Source organism: Tachypleus tridentatus, chromosome 1 (genome assembly GCF_004210375.1).
Source record: "Tachypleus tridentatus isolate NWPU-2018 chromosome 1, ASM421037v1, whole genome shotgun sequence".
NCBI lineage: Eukaryota > Metazoa > Arthropoda > Merostomata > Xiphosura > Limulidae > Tachypleus > Tachypleus tridentatus.
This window is the reverse complement of record NC_134825.1, coordinates 98,806,548-98,820,739: the sequence shown is the minus strand read 5'-3', so window position 1 is coordinate 98,820,739 and position 14,192 is coordinate 98,806,548. Positions and strand designations below refer to the sequence as shown.

Below are 14,192 nucleotides of genomic sequence, written 5' to 3'. Positions count from 1 at the left end.
ACAAGCTAAAACCTGGTTAAATAGCCAGACATGAACTTCTATACAGTATTATGCCATTAGATGGCTCTCACGTTTAAAGTAACAGAATGGAATTTCTATTATAGTTCACCAGTTTTATGTGCATAAAGTGAAAAGCAACTGGATATATCATTTACTTGTACAATGCGTGTAAGTGTGAATGGTTTAACTCAATAACCTATGGATGTTTTCACTCAATAACCTTAAATACTTTTTCTTGTAAAATGTGAGTAAACATATATCTTTTTTTGTGAAGCTACAAATACAAGGTAGTTTGACTACATGTGGATTTAACTCTTTAAATATTTATGTATCTCCAGGCTTTTTTACCACAATACGTGCAGAAATTAATCTTGTATGTCAAATATTTTGCACAACATCCCTGTGTTGTGCAAATCGACATGGATCTCACTCGTGAAACTACTAAGATTGTCACTTTTTTTGAACTAAGACTCACTGCAAATGCATTTTACGTTATGCCTTGAAACGGAATTAGTATAAATGAAAGATGACGAAAAGCAGATTTCTTTCGAATCATTACAAAAACAAGCATTACTAATAATACGATTAGATGTGTAGTTATTTTCTATAGGCTAGAAAAAGACTTTTCGGCCATATGGATTAATAGCCAAATTTAGTGAAAAACAACTGAAACCAAGTATTTTAGACTTTATGAACCAAAATCAAATTATTATAGGATGATGCAAACGTTTTGGCCATAGCTGTAAACTCGCAACTTTAAGAAGTAAGGCCTCGAAACAGTTGTTTCTACTAAGCATGATCACTACGCTGTAAGTGGGGTCACGATGTAATTCCAAAAGTTCAAATAATGTTGCATTATTTTGATAATATTGCAGCAAATTTTGGGTGTGAAATTTGTGTTTAAACGTTTTAGGAAATAATTATTAGTTGTTAAGTTGTTTAATTTTTCCATTATACTTTCAAAATGAGTCCGCCAGTACTTCTATGTTTATTCAATTCTAGATTAAAGTTTATAATAATAAGTATCTTTGAATCTTAAAACATAAAATTTTCTACCTTCCAATGGTCTTAAATTTTTATCATAGTATCACTACAAGCTAAAATATGCTTGAAAGCCAACGCTCTCACATACCTTGGATTGGAGGACGTTTCTAAGTCACTGCATTTTTTTTTTCTTTCTAGACATGATAGCTTTACAACTTATCGTTTTCATTGAAAAAATAATTCTTCGGTAGATAACATTTGACGATGTTACTTCTTAACTCAACAGTTCTATATTACTGGTAATATAAAAAAAATCGTAATAAGATATCAACCCTCAAAACATAGGTTTACGGTGGACTTCAGTTTCAAACTTTCCAATCTCTTTTTAACGAGTAGGAAGTCCATAAATGATATACAAAATTTTCTTTTGCCCACTGTGATTTTATATATTATTTCTATGTTGCTTATTTAAGTAATCAATAAGCTTGTTCATCTGTTCTTTATTCTCAATTACAATAATCTACGTACCTTCTACACGCTAATGATTTAAAATATTTAGGAAATCCTTGTAATTACAACTTAGCATGATAATACATAAACATTTGCTAATGTTGGGGTCAAACTAAACTGACTCCATCTATTGTTTCATATTTCTTTTCAATGAATATAAAATGGGATTATTTTGTTGCTATTTCACAGTTTTCAAAATGCTTCTTTTGGTTTATCCACAAATTTAGTTATTGTAAATCAGCCATGGAAGTGTTATAATGTTACTTTCAATACCACTATTCGTTAGTAAAAAGAGTAGCGTAAGAGCTGGAGGTGGATGCTGATGACTAGCTGTATTCTCTCTAGTCTTTCACTGTTAACTTATGAACGACTAGCCAGATATCCCTCTTGTAGATTTGTACGAAATTCAAAACAAACAAACATAATTTAATGGTGACTATGGTATGTTAGTAAAGAGAGATTTTATATCAAAACAGGCAATTACTATACCTTTGATGTTATTAATAACCTTAAAGCTTTCTTCAAAATATACCTATTAGACATAAATATCTTTTAAGCTATTGCTCAAATTGTTTGTTAGTTTTTAGCCATAACAACTAATATTTGATATAGTAGGTCTCATTGTATAGTCTATTTTGTGTATTTTGGTATATCCATAAGGAATAACGATGAACGAGTTAGTCTTGTTATTAATTTTTCTGTATAAGTGATACTTCAAACTGTCGCTTCTTGGTGATAGTGTATAATTACAAAACTGATGAAAATAAAGACAACTGCGTGTTTCACAAATACGTCATTTATTAACGACCATATTTTCACCTGATGCCTTTACTGGATAAACCATAGCCGTTAATTAATGAAGTATTTGTGAAACATACAACTTTTTTCCCCAGTTCTTTTTTTATAATTTCTTATTTATAATACTTTCTTTATGTTTAACTAAAGTCACACAATAAACATGCTCGCCCTTTCGAGGGGGCGTTATAACGTGACGGTAAATCTCTTTATTTATTGGTAAAAGAGTAGCCCAAGAATTGGCGGTGGGTGGTTGAGACGGCTGGCGCAGATAGCCCTCGTGTAGCTTTGCGCAAAACAAGCCAAACTTTAATTAGGTAAATTTCCACTTACTTTCCTGTCTCTATATTTCGTTATATCACTTTCTAGGATCTAAAATTTGGTGCTAACGTTCACAATTTCAAAAACCTTACTGTTGCAGTATTTGTTAAGATCAGAGCTTCTTAACTTTTCTCAAGCTTAGTGGCTACAATATCCGTATTTGTACTTTACTTCCTTAATACTTGCTTTTTGGAAATTAATATTCCATGATTTACGGTTAAACGTATACCCATGTAATCCACTCCAACCTATACTAGATATTTATTTACATACATTTTTAAAGTTAATCTGTGCTGATAGATTAATTGTATAATCTTTAAGGGCTTCTAACGAAGGCTCACACGCAAGTAGATAAAAATGAAACTTTAATAATTTAAAGGGTAAGTAAAAATCTTAATCTCCGAAATAATGCTTTCTTTTTTAAATCATTTAAAATACAATTTGATAAAGTTATGATGACATCATCGTAATTTCTTGAAATTGATTTACTTATATGAAGATAATTATATTAAGTAAAATGTGTGAAGCAAAAATGATTTTTCAAAGATAATTGTAACCAGAATTATAAATGACAACATCAGTAAAGCTTCCGGAAGCTCCTAAACAGAAAGTGTGTATTGTACTAAATACTCTGCCTGATGATGCGTGGTGGGACGCAAAAAGTTTCGTTAGTAAACGCATCATCAGGTATTGGCGAAATCATGGTCATAATAAAGGATGTATTCGCGAAAAGTGCGGTTCGCATGTTTTTCCTCAATTCTATAATTATTTTGTGGTTAAAGACAGTATAGGTAAATAAAATCACTTGAGGGTTATCTATATGTATAAATTCTTTAAGTATCCTAGAGTATATATATGATGCACAACAAGAAAATTGTCTTATATGAAACTTTGGAATATTCTTAAGCATATGAGAGATTACAGTAATCTTTCGATAACAGTGAAACAGTTTAAGATCACTGGGACTACGGAACAATGACTTTTTTACCCAGCAGAGATACTTTGGAGCTGAATACAGTCAAGTATTGGTGAGCTTGTTTCGAAATTTATGAAAAGTAAAGGTTAATTCGATGACTATACAAATATTAAAGAAATAAATAGAAACAATAAAATATGAAAATTTTTATTTCATGCTTTTTTGAAAATAAAAAATGTGAAACGCTCCTAAACTAAAATGAAACTAATACCCTTATGTGAAATCAGGAATGTTACTGTGAAAAATGAATGAAAGCTGTTAAAAGATGGTGGTGATATTCGTCAATCTAACGTAGCTCCGGAAAGTAGTGTATATAAATCACATGATTGTGCGAAATATTAACTTCATCTCCGTCACACCAAACATGCTCACCCTTTCAGCCATGTGGGTAATATTAGGTGACGGTCAATCCCACTATTCCTTTGTAAAAGAATAGTCCAAAAGTTGACGGTGGATGGTGATGACTAATTACCTTTCCTCTAGTCATACGCTACTAAATTAGGGACAGCTAGCGTTGATAGCCCTGGTGTAGCTTTACATTGACTTTCAATGACTAAACGTGTATATCTACACCATGCGAAATTTGTACAAAACATATGAGAACAGTGCCTTCAAAATATACAAAGCCTTTGCGTGTACACGTTCGTATTATAATACATTGGATATCTGTTTCTTAAGAAAATACTTAAAGACTGTTATTACTGTTAAGGCACTTATTTTTTCAGTTGTGTTTCGGTATTTGTGTGAGAGTAGCTAATGTTTATAGTTAATCTGCACATAAATATCCTTTTTGAGTCAACCAGGGTAACTTTACACTTTAGTTAAAACAAGGCAAGCACAGAGTTCTTTACTTTTAGAAAACCTAAAAAGTATAAAATATAGCAATTATTGAAACGTGTGTCTTTTCATTGAGTTGGACATTATGTTTTTAAACTATTGCTACTTAACTAGCTATAACATAACTGACTTTTGTCTTCTTGTATAATTCAAATGAGTTTACAAGCAATTGTTGTTTAATACCAGTTATTACATGACTAAATTAATACAACAGGCGTAATAGGTTCCACCTAATTCTACAACAAAATCTCCTGCTTAAAAATATATTAGAAGATTAATGTTAAATATTCCACAAACACGCACACGTTACAAATGTGTATCAGAAATCTTTTTAGGCCTAATATAATTCAATATACTGGTATTTAAGACATGTATACGTCGTTTGAAGTTATAAAATTCTATAATTGCCCCAGGTTATCCTTTTAACAATGGTGGAAGCTTTAAGATTGATCCGAATGTCTTTAACGCCTGTATTCGTGACAGAGATAATAAAACACATGACAAAATAGGTGGACAATAAAACACACTTACTCTTACAACTTAAATATTAGTTTACTATTTGCACAAATTGCTATCTAACAGTGATACTTTTCCGTTGTACAGGTATAATTTTGTTTTTAGTGTCAACTGTCTAAGTTTTAGGATATATATGTTTTCAAATTTACCTTGGTTGTTTCTGTTCTGCCAATTACCGGCAGCAATTAGTTGCCCGTCCTCTCTTCTCCATGTAACTGTCGGGGTGGGGTAGCCTTTAGCTCTACACGACAAAGTGATGTTAAACCCTTCTCTTACCAGCTCATCAGAACTACTCTCACCATCAATAATCGCTGGTGGAACTGTAACACAAAATGTGGAGTTGTAAGCATTACAAGTGGTATTTAACTGATGAAAATCACTTAATGTGGAGAATAATCGTTATTTATAAATTCTCTGTGTTTTCTTATAGCAAAGCTACATGAGACTATCTGCTGAGCTGAATCGAATCCCTGATTTTAGAGTTGTAAATCCATAGACTTACCGCTGTACAAGCGGGGGGGGGGGCATTATTTATAAAGAAACAAACATTTATTGGGCCGTTGAGTACTTTTCATTACTACACTGGTATCTACAGAAGTTCAAGTATTTCCAAATGGATTTCAGCTTTTATATTCATAGCTCCGTTTTAAAAAGGTGATAGGTCCAAATGATTAATGACAATATTTCTAGTCTTCCATGTAATACAATAAGAATATTATGCAAAATAAACTGATACTTTTATTGTGGGTTTTAATATTTTCAAAATTCTACAAGTGTTATTTACTAAAGAACTGGTGGCCTCACAGTTTCTTTCTGATCTTGTGAGAAATTATGAAACGAGCTATCTCTTTATTATTATATATTTAACAAAATGTTTCAATAAAAATATGAATTTGTATTAACGTTTAAAATGTTCAGGTTAATGATTGCTGTACTTAAGTATTGAATTGTTCATACACATACATACACCTTCTTATCTTTAATACTTCAGTTTAAAATGCCCTCCTTTAGTCTTAATGATAGTGTAGCCGTGTTGTTATTCATGTTACCAACTGTCACTAAGCGTCTTGTGGAATATACAGTCTTTCATCTTGTACAATTTATTCAAGTATGCGAAGTTTTAGAAGGCATGCTCTCCTGTGAACATACCTCCTGAAGTTCAGGTCTTTATCTGATTTTAGAGTTTTGTATATATATATATATTATAGAAAAGTTTTTTAAAGCAATCTGCCGCCGTCCTTAATTTTGATCTGTTGACCACAAGGAAGGCAATCAGATGGCTATCCTCTCTGTCAGCGTGACAAATTTGCAATTTTGGCTATTCTTATAACAAAAGGAAAAAAAACAACAACTACAGTATCTTTTGTTATGCAATTTAATGTACAGAAGCTTGTAACCCCAAGATGATCCATTTATGTTTCTGGACTGTCATTGAAGCCGTGTTGTTCCATCACAACATGTTACAATGGTCATAATGACCAAGTAATGGTTAATTATAAATAAACTGACCAGTATTCAATAATACTACTTTCATTTGTTTTGTATTCTCACAACGAAAGAAAATAAAAGAATTGGTAAGGTATTCATGCCGTTTCCAACAACCTTTCCACATCGAAGGTTTGTGAGCTCCTTTCCTTATGACATCTTAACTCGATTTGGTTAAAATTTATTTATAAACCATACACTGCACTAAATAATGGTAATCTCGTGCAGATTAAGTAAAAACTAACATGGTTTCAGCCATCTCATCAGCTTAATCGACAAATCAACTGGCAACTTAATCAACAAACCAACGTTGAAACTCTAAAATAATCAACAACAATAATGATGTAAATCACAAATTTCTACCTTGGAAATAATTTAGAATAATAATTCACGTTATCGAATCCTTATAGTATCAAATTTGAAGTTACTAACAGCGTCATCAAAATTAGAACGAATGTGTTGTCAAAACCCAAGAATGTTTGAAAGTAGTTCAGTTATGGTGATGGATATCATATCAAGCTTCTCTATGCTCGGCTTTTTTTACCAGAAAGCTTTAAAATGTACAAGATGGTATGTTAACAAATGCTTAGCTTGGAAAAAATGATTTTATTTCAAAATTTATAACATTAATATCATAGATTTCTTCACAATCAATATAATGCCCATTTTAGAGTCTATTTAGATTTAGAATTATTTAGAAGTACTGCTGCTCACGCAAGCTCGGGCCTTTGCTATGTTAAATAGAAATTATTAGATTTGCATAGAAGTTAAGTTTAGATTTTTTATTGTTTTTTCGTAACCAGAAAGACATTTGAGAAAAAGCTAACTGGTTTTAAAATATGTATAAATCTGACCACTCACTGCGGAAAGTCTTCTTTCACTCTAGCCATATCTACATGTATATTGAAGTGTATCTCACCTAAGGTCAGACATCAGCTAAATACAGTAAATATCGCTTTAGTTACGTTAGTTATTGAACCTTTCATTTTATTCCTTCATCAGTAATTGTGATAACATTTCAGCTGCGTGGTCCAGTATCATAAAAGAGTTTAAAAACTGTGAGAAGCACTTATTGTTCTAAAATATATAACCCAAAACGTTCACAATTTGATTTTGAAAAACGGGAAATTTGTCTGTCTATGTGAGTATGTAGTGACCCTGCGTAGTAATCTGCTGAGTCTCGCGGATTTATGTCAAGAACAACGCACCTTGACTCTGAGAAACAGATATAGACAGCATGCTAGGTGGCAAACCCAGACAACAGTTAAGAGAAAGACAGTCTGGGATATTACGCGTGTTCTGAATATCTACTTACTAAATCTCTTTCTACTATTATATTTTTTTTATAAAGACAAAACAAAGAAAATTTTAAAGACAAAGATTCTAGAAACTGTAGTCCATTACTTTTTTTTTTAGGTGAATCAAAATTAATGTCAACATCTACAAATGCCGAAGAGCAGCTAAAATGGCGGCATTCGGTGGGGAAGCCCATACCAAATGAAGGTTTTTGACTTGGTTATGAAGAATAAAATTAATCTTACACGTATTTACTATAAAGAAAATCGCTTCGCTTATTATGTTTGCGGACTTACAACGCTAGAAACCAGGTTTCAATACCCGTGATAGGTAAAGCACAGACTGTCCGTTGTGTAGCTTTGCACTTGACTCGAAACAAACAAACCCTTTGTTATAGTAAAATCATTTTAATAACTTTGTAATTATTTATGACATACAAGTTGCTAAATTTGAGCAAGTTACTTAAAAAATAATGGTATACAAACACAATACTAATCCAATAAAACTATTAAAAAGATTTTATTATCCTTGTTAAAACGAACATAAAAAGTAAGGTTAATAAACATCAAACTCACTTTAATTTGGTAATATAGATTAACTAATAAACATAGAGAAAACAGTTATTAGAAAAACACGGTTCTTACTGGAAATATCTTGTTCTTATTAATAATACTTAATTTACAGAGACAAATGGTATATTAAGTATAATGTACCGCTGAAAACGAAGTGTGAGCCCAATACATAACATGTATTTTATGCTACAAAAACACAGGCACAAAACAGTTTTAAAAACGCTTTAATGGTTTAGCTGAGCATTGTTTGTATATTAAGTGCAATGCGTATATCCCAGACATCATGAGTAAAAAAAACAATTAATTTCTAAAAACATTTTTCAAGTAGAAATATATTTGTTGAAACTTTACTACGTTGAGTACATGTGGTGTTTTTTGCCTTGGTGTATGGACTGTTTTATAATTTGACATCTTTGTACATTCAGAATAGTTAAATAATTATAGAAGTAATATTTGCAATGAACAAATTGAGCACAAATGAATATTACATTAATACAAGAAATTTAACACTAAAATATGTGACTTGTAGATGTGTATTCTGGATACTAATGTTTCTATCTTGCGTTTAATAGCGAAGAGTGAACGGTTAGTGTCACAGTAAATTGTTAACCTCCATACAAGAAAGTAATCTTCCTGGAAATTAGTGTGATATTCTGCGACTCAAATCATTTCTCACAGCGATCGCAGAGACAGTTTGAGAATCGTTGCAAACATCTGAGCCCAAACTAAAATGCGGAATATTTTTTTTAATTCTTTCTCATTAATTATGCCAAACTAACTTACAATGAACTCTAAAGCTTTGAAAATTATTCTTTTTTAATTAAGTAACGACTGTAGTGTATGCATATCGAAAATGGAAGTTATTATTTTGATATACACGGATTATGTTACTTTTAATTAATTTCATTGTGGAGATTAGAATAACATCTCGTTGTTTCCGTAAGTAGTCGTAAAGCGCTTCGCTTCTTCTTTGTGAGGAGCCCGGGTTCTCATCCCCTTCGCACCAAACATGCTCGCCTTTTCAGCCGTGGGGGCGTTATAATGTTACGGTCAATCCTACTATTTGTTGGTAAAAGAGTAGCCCAAGAGTTGCCTTCCCTCTAGTTTTACGCTGCAAAATTAGGGACGACTATTGCAGATAACCCTCGAGTAGTTATCTAATGTAGAAGTTTAAGACTAGAGGGAAGGCAGCTAGTCATCACAACCCACCGCCAACTCTTGGGCACTACTTTACCAACGAATAGTGATATTGACCGTACTTAAAACGTCCCTTGATCTGAGACGCGAGCGTATTTGGTGACAGGGATTCGAACTCATGACGCGCAGATTGCAAATTTAGCGTACTAATTAACCACTAGACCATGCAGGATCCAATAAGTAGCAGAGGGAAGTGAGAAAGAAATACACATATTAATGTCGTACAAACGAATTTTGTTATATTTTTGCTGCAAAATGTATGAGTTGTTATCCTAATGTTTGATTTACCGAGATGATGATTCGTGTTTTGGGACCTATTGCTACCAAATCGCCCTCCGTACTTTGTGGCTATGGGTATGCTATCATTCGAATACATAAGAGTAGTCCAATAATTAAAGCTGTTGATTAATTAACTGCTTTTTTCTTATCTATCAGTCAAAAATTGAAGACATTGCATAGATAACAATCGTGGAGCTGCGTGTGTAAAACTTTGAAACAAAAATAAAGCTTTCTTCCTCTGGCAAAAGGAAAATTTAAAACAGAGAATGATGCATCACTTTTTATCTGATTTTCTAGTCAAAATTTCTTTAAAGAAACAGTTTTAGTATTTTTTACTTAAAGCACATAAAACTACTACAACATGCCATTATACTAGAGGTAATGAGGATCCAACCACACACCTATTAAAGCCACTTCCAAGTGTTTCGCATATTAAATATAGAAAAAAAGAAAGTTATGTGTCTCGTGCAATTTTCTTCCTTGAAAGTAAACTAATATTAAATGTATTAAGGTCTTGTGCTTTCAAACAGTTTATTTTAAGCTTAGTAACATATATAAAATTATGTTCTTTATCAGTAATATTAACGCTTACATTTTTTGTTGCTGCTCATGTGGATTGCTTGCCTTCAACAAATGACACATTCTTGTTTCCTGGTCAGTTCACGAAAGAAATCAGCTGCGATCAGTAAATTACACTCGTTCTAAAATTCATAATTAATAGCTTCTCAGCTCCACATCCGTCTTTACATCAGTAAATTATCCATGGTAACATTGAGGATTTCAGTTGCTCTCTTTCACCTACACTTTCAACAAGTCTCTTAATCCAACCATCTCATAATGTCATTAGATTAAGTCTAAATTTCTCTTTATCTTTGTTTCATGTGATTTTACCCGTCTGAATCTTTGTTACTCTTCCTTCAAATCTAGTTATATGCCCAAAGTTACACATTTTCGGCCCGATACACACAAATAGCAGCTGTCTTCTTGTCCTTACATCTCCATTACTTCCTTGTTAGTTTTTCCTTCTATATAGCTGATTTCCATCATTTAGCTATAACACAACATTTTAAATGTTTTCAGTTGTCGTTTGCTTCAAAAGATAAAGTCCAGATTTTCATCTTTTCTTTAAAATGTTTTTCTTGTCATTCTAATCTTTCACTTTATCTCCACACGTCCCATCACAACTGGTATTCGTCCATAAATAAGTGAATTTATCTATTTCTTCCGACTATTTACTTTCTGTTTGGACGCAAATGTTGAGAGATTCCTCATATGGTGAAATTTGTCTTAGTTATGTTGCTATCTGTTTAGAATCCATAGCCTTTCGCTTTATTTACAAACAAATGAACCATTGAAAATTATCCCCAGATTAAAACATACGGATTATATCACCATAATATATATCACTACAGATTGTGTTTCCGTTAACTTATACTCCTTATGTATCAGTATTTACTTGTATTATTACCAACTATGCAAAAATATTAAATAACGGCGGTAATCACACACATCCTAATCGTATGCCTCTTTTAACCACGAACAAACTGCTTAGTTTCCTATCAGTTTGAGCTGCTGCTTCCGGCTGCACAATAAATTATCCAAGATTCTTATATTTAATTTATCTTTCTTTATCTTGATCAGGATCTTACTTTAACTTCTGATTAACAGCTTGAAGTGACGCAATTAGTTTTGTTTACGTGGAAAAAAATTAGGGTTTTCACACCATGTGAAATATATGTGTGAAAAGGAGTGTGTATTCTTATTTCAAATATATATCTTTTACACCTTATCTGACATTACTGTGTGTGTGAATATTGCCATGTTCTTCTAAATAGTAACTTCTTTTATAAAAGTATTTCTGAATTTTTAAAGTTATTTCTTACTCCCAAAAGGCTGATCAGAATTTACAGTATAAGTGCCATACCACAAAAGTCAGGTTGTTGGTGCTATATAGGAGTAACAGACAATCTCGTGGCGTGAGTAGTATGATAATGCTGGCTGGCTCTCTTAATCTTCGTAAGTAGCTCAGAATTAGGAACAGTGACAGATTACCTTAGTATCTTTACCATAAACATAAAATACAAACCCATTCAAACTTTATTGTCATTTACTCATGAAAAATAAAAATATTTCAACTGGAAAATTGAAAAAAGCTTATCTTTTAACAAAATGCTGATAATCTGAAATTACATCGAGATGGAAATGTAAAATTTCAAAGTTAAGGTAGGTGCGTTTTATTATTTTATTAATCATCTTTTGACAAGAATATATCCAACTATTATACCTTCGGTTTTTCAGCGTAAGTCTGAAGGTGTATAACAGTAAAAAGCGAATTTCTGTACCCACGATGTGTATAACACAGATAGCTAATTGTGTAGCTTTTGTATTTACACGTGTCTATTTGTTGTATATCAGGGAAGAGATATTTTTTACCATTTTCTGTCCCGTAAATGTGGCTCAACCTAAAACGTTTTTTTCTCGAAGAGTTTTGTTCAGAAAGTGACATACAAGATGTTAATTTCATGTTTAAAGAGAAGTGAAAGTTTGGTAATGCGGTACCTGCTCACTGTACATTATTAACGGCATAGTAAAATTCATGTAAAAATAGCCTACGTACTATCTACGTTTTTTTACATGTGGTTTTTATTTTTAGAGGGACAATATTTGTTTCAGAGCAAAGCTACGCAGTGATCGGTTCAACATAAAAATTTAAACTTGGTTGTTAATGTTGCGAATCTGTAAACTTATCGCTCACACATGTGAGGAAGTAATTTATGAACGATCTGCTTTAAATTTCAAATCTTAATCAGCATAACACTGAAACTTCTTTGGAAACTATGTCACGTTGAAGTCAAAAGCGCCAACTCGATGAAACTTTCATGAAAAGTGTATTAAATGCAAAGTAGGACTTAGTATATTAAACGGAAGCTAGAACATGTTTCTTTTTTTTTGTTTGTTTTTTAATAAAAAATGGGATTAGGGCCTTTTAACTGGTCAGGTTTAATTAACGGAACCGTACAGTTTATTGTTTTAGGCCTGTAAAGGTATGTCTCAAACATATTTCTAAAAATAGTTCAGGTAAAAAAATGTTAGGTTTAAAGAGATTTGGTGTAATGTAAAATAAGAAATTTGTTTCAGTTGAATAATTTAACAGTTTTTCATTTACAGAAAGTTATTATTACAGTAATTACAATATTAACTTTTGAATTATATTTTGATATCAGATATAGCATACTAAATGTGTTTAAGCCAGACTGGCCGGGTAAAAAGATTTACTCTTATCACAACTTCATGCCCACTCTTCTTCTGGCTTTCACGGCTTGCAAGCCTACAGTTTTGGAAAAAGTCTTTAATCAACCAGTACCAAGAACTCAACGACTCTTATCTTCATTTCTTATAATAGAAAAATCGAGTTAACTCAGTCCTTTATGGTGGTACAATCTAATCGAATCATTTAAGTTAGTTCGACCATTAGAACTTCGTCTGGTAAGATCATGCAAGGATTGAATTTCATGCGATTCGCTAACATGAATCTGCCACTTCCAGATAATCAGCAATAGGATTCAGCTTAAGAAGTAAAGACGACTATTCACTAATGAGAAAACAGAGAAACAAACAAGTAATAAGGCTCTGAATCAAACACAGGTTCTACTTCCGTTTGTTTCTTGTTTTGTTTTTGTTTTCAACGCATAAGTCTGACCTTCATGCAAAGTTGAAATTGGGTCGCATATATATCAAACCAACAGTTTTAAACAAAGCTTAAGTAAGAGTCATTGAAGATTTGTTAATATTTATACCATTTGTGAAATTTTCAACATCTTATAAACACAGGGGAAGGGTAGACAATTAGCAAGCCCCCCTCCACTACAAGGGTTTTGTCCGGTTCTGTAAACAAATAACGGGATTCATTTTCATTTTTATAATACGCCCATAGTCAAAAGTCGGGAACGTTTCATGCGCAACATGTACACAAAAACTAATAGGCTAGCCGAGACCTCTACATTAAGTATTTCACTATAATAGTATTTTGACTTGATACACAACTATCTAGGATTCTGGTCATCGTATTTTGCATTGTTAGCATTTGTACAAAAGTAAATATAAGGTCTATCTGCTCTAGCATTTATTATTAAAGCAACGATACTATAAGCCTTTAAATGATTTGACATTCATTACCGAATTTCCTCTTGTGAAGTAATATAATTAAATGAACACACTTTCTTGAACGACTGACGCACTCACGTGAATATTTCAAATTCATATGATAAAAGACGGCTATGAAATCAAATAAAGGAACATAATGAAATACGTTATGCACAGTAATTTTTTTCCAAAAGGAATGAAAGAACTGCGCGACTTTCACGTCGTTTCTCATAATTGAATAAAATAATTTATTCTATCTTTACTGCTTGTACAGTTCTATT

General features: G+C 32.2%; 1 protein-coding gene across 1 annotated transcript in view; it reads right to left on the bottom strand.

Moving 5' to 3' along the window:
- LOC143252865 (lachesin-like) overlaps nt 1–14,192 on the bottom strand; it is a 148,441-nt gene that overhangs the window by 15,851 nt on the left and 118,398 nt on the right. Inside the window, exon 4 of the mRNA XM_076505698.1 lies at nt 5,089–5,259. Coding sequence (XP_076361813.1) covers nt 5,089–5,259 — 171 coding nt within the window. The remainder of the gene's footprint in view (nt 1–5,088; nt 5,260–14,192) is intronic.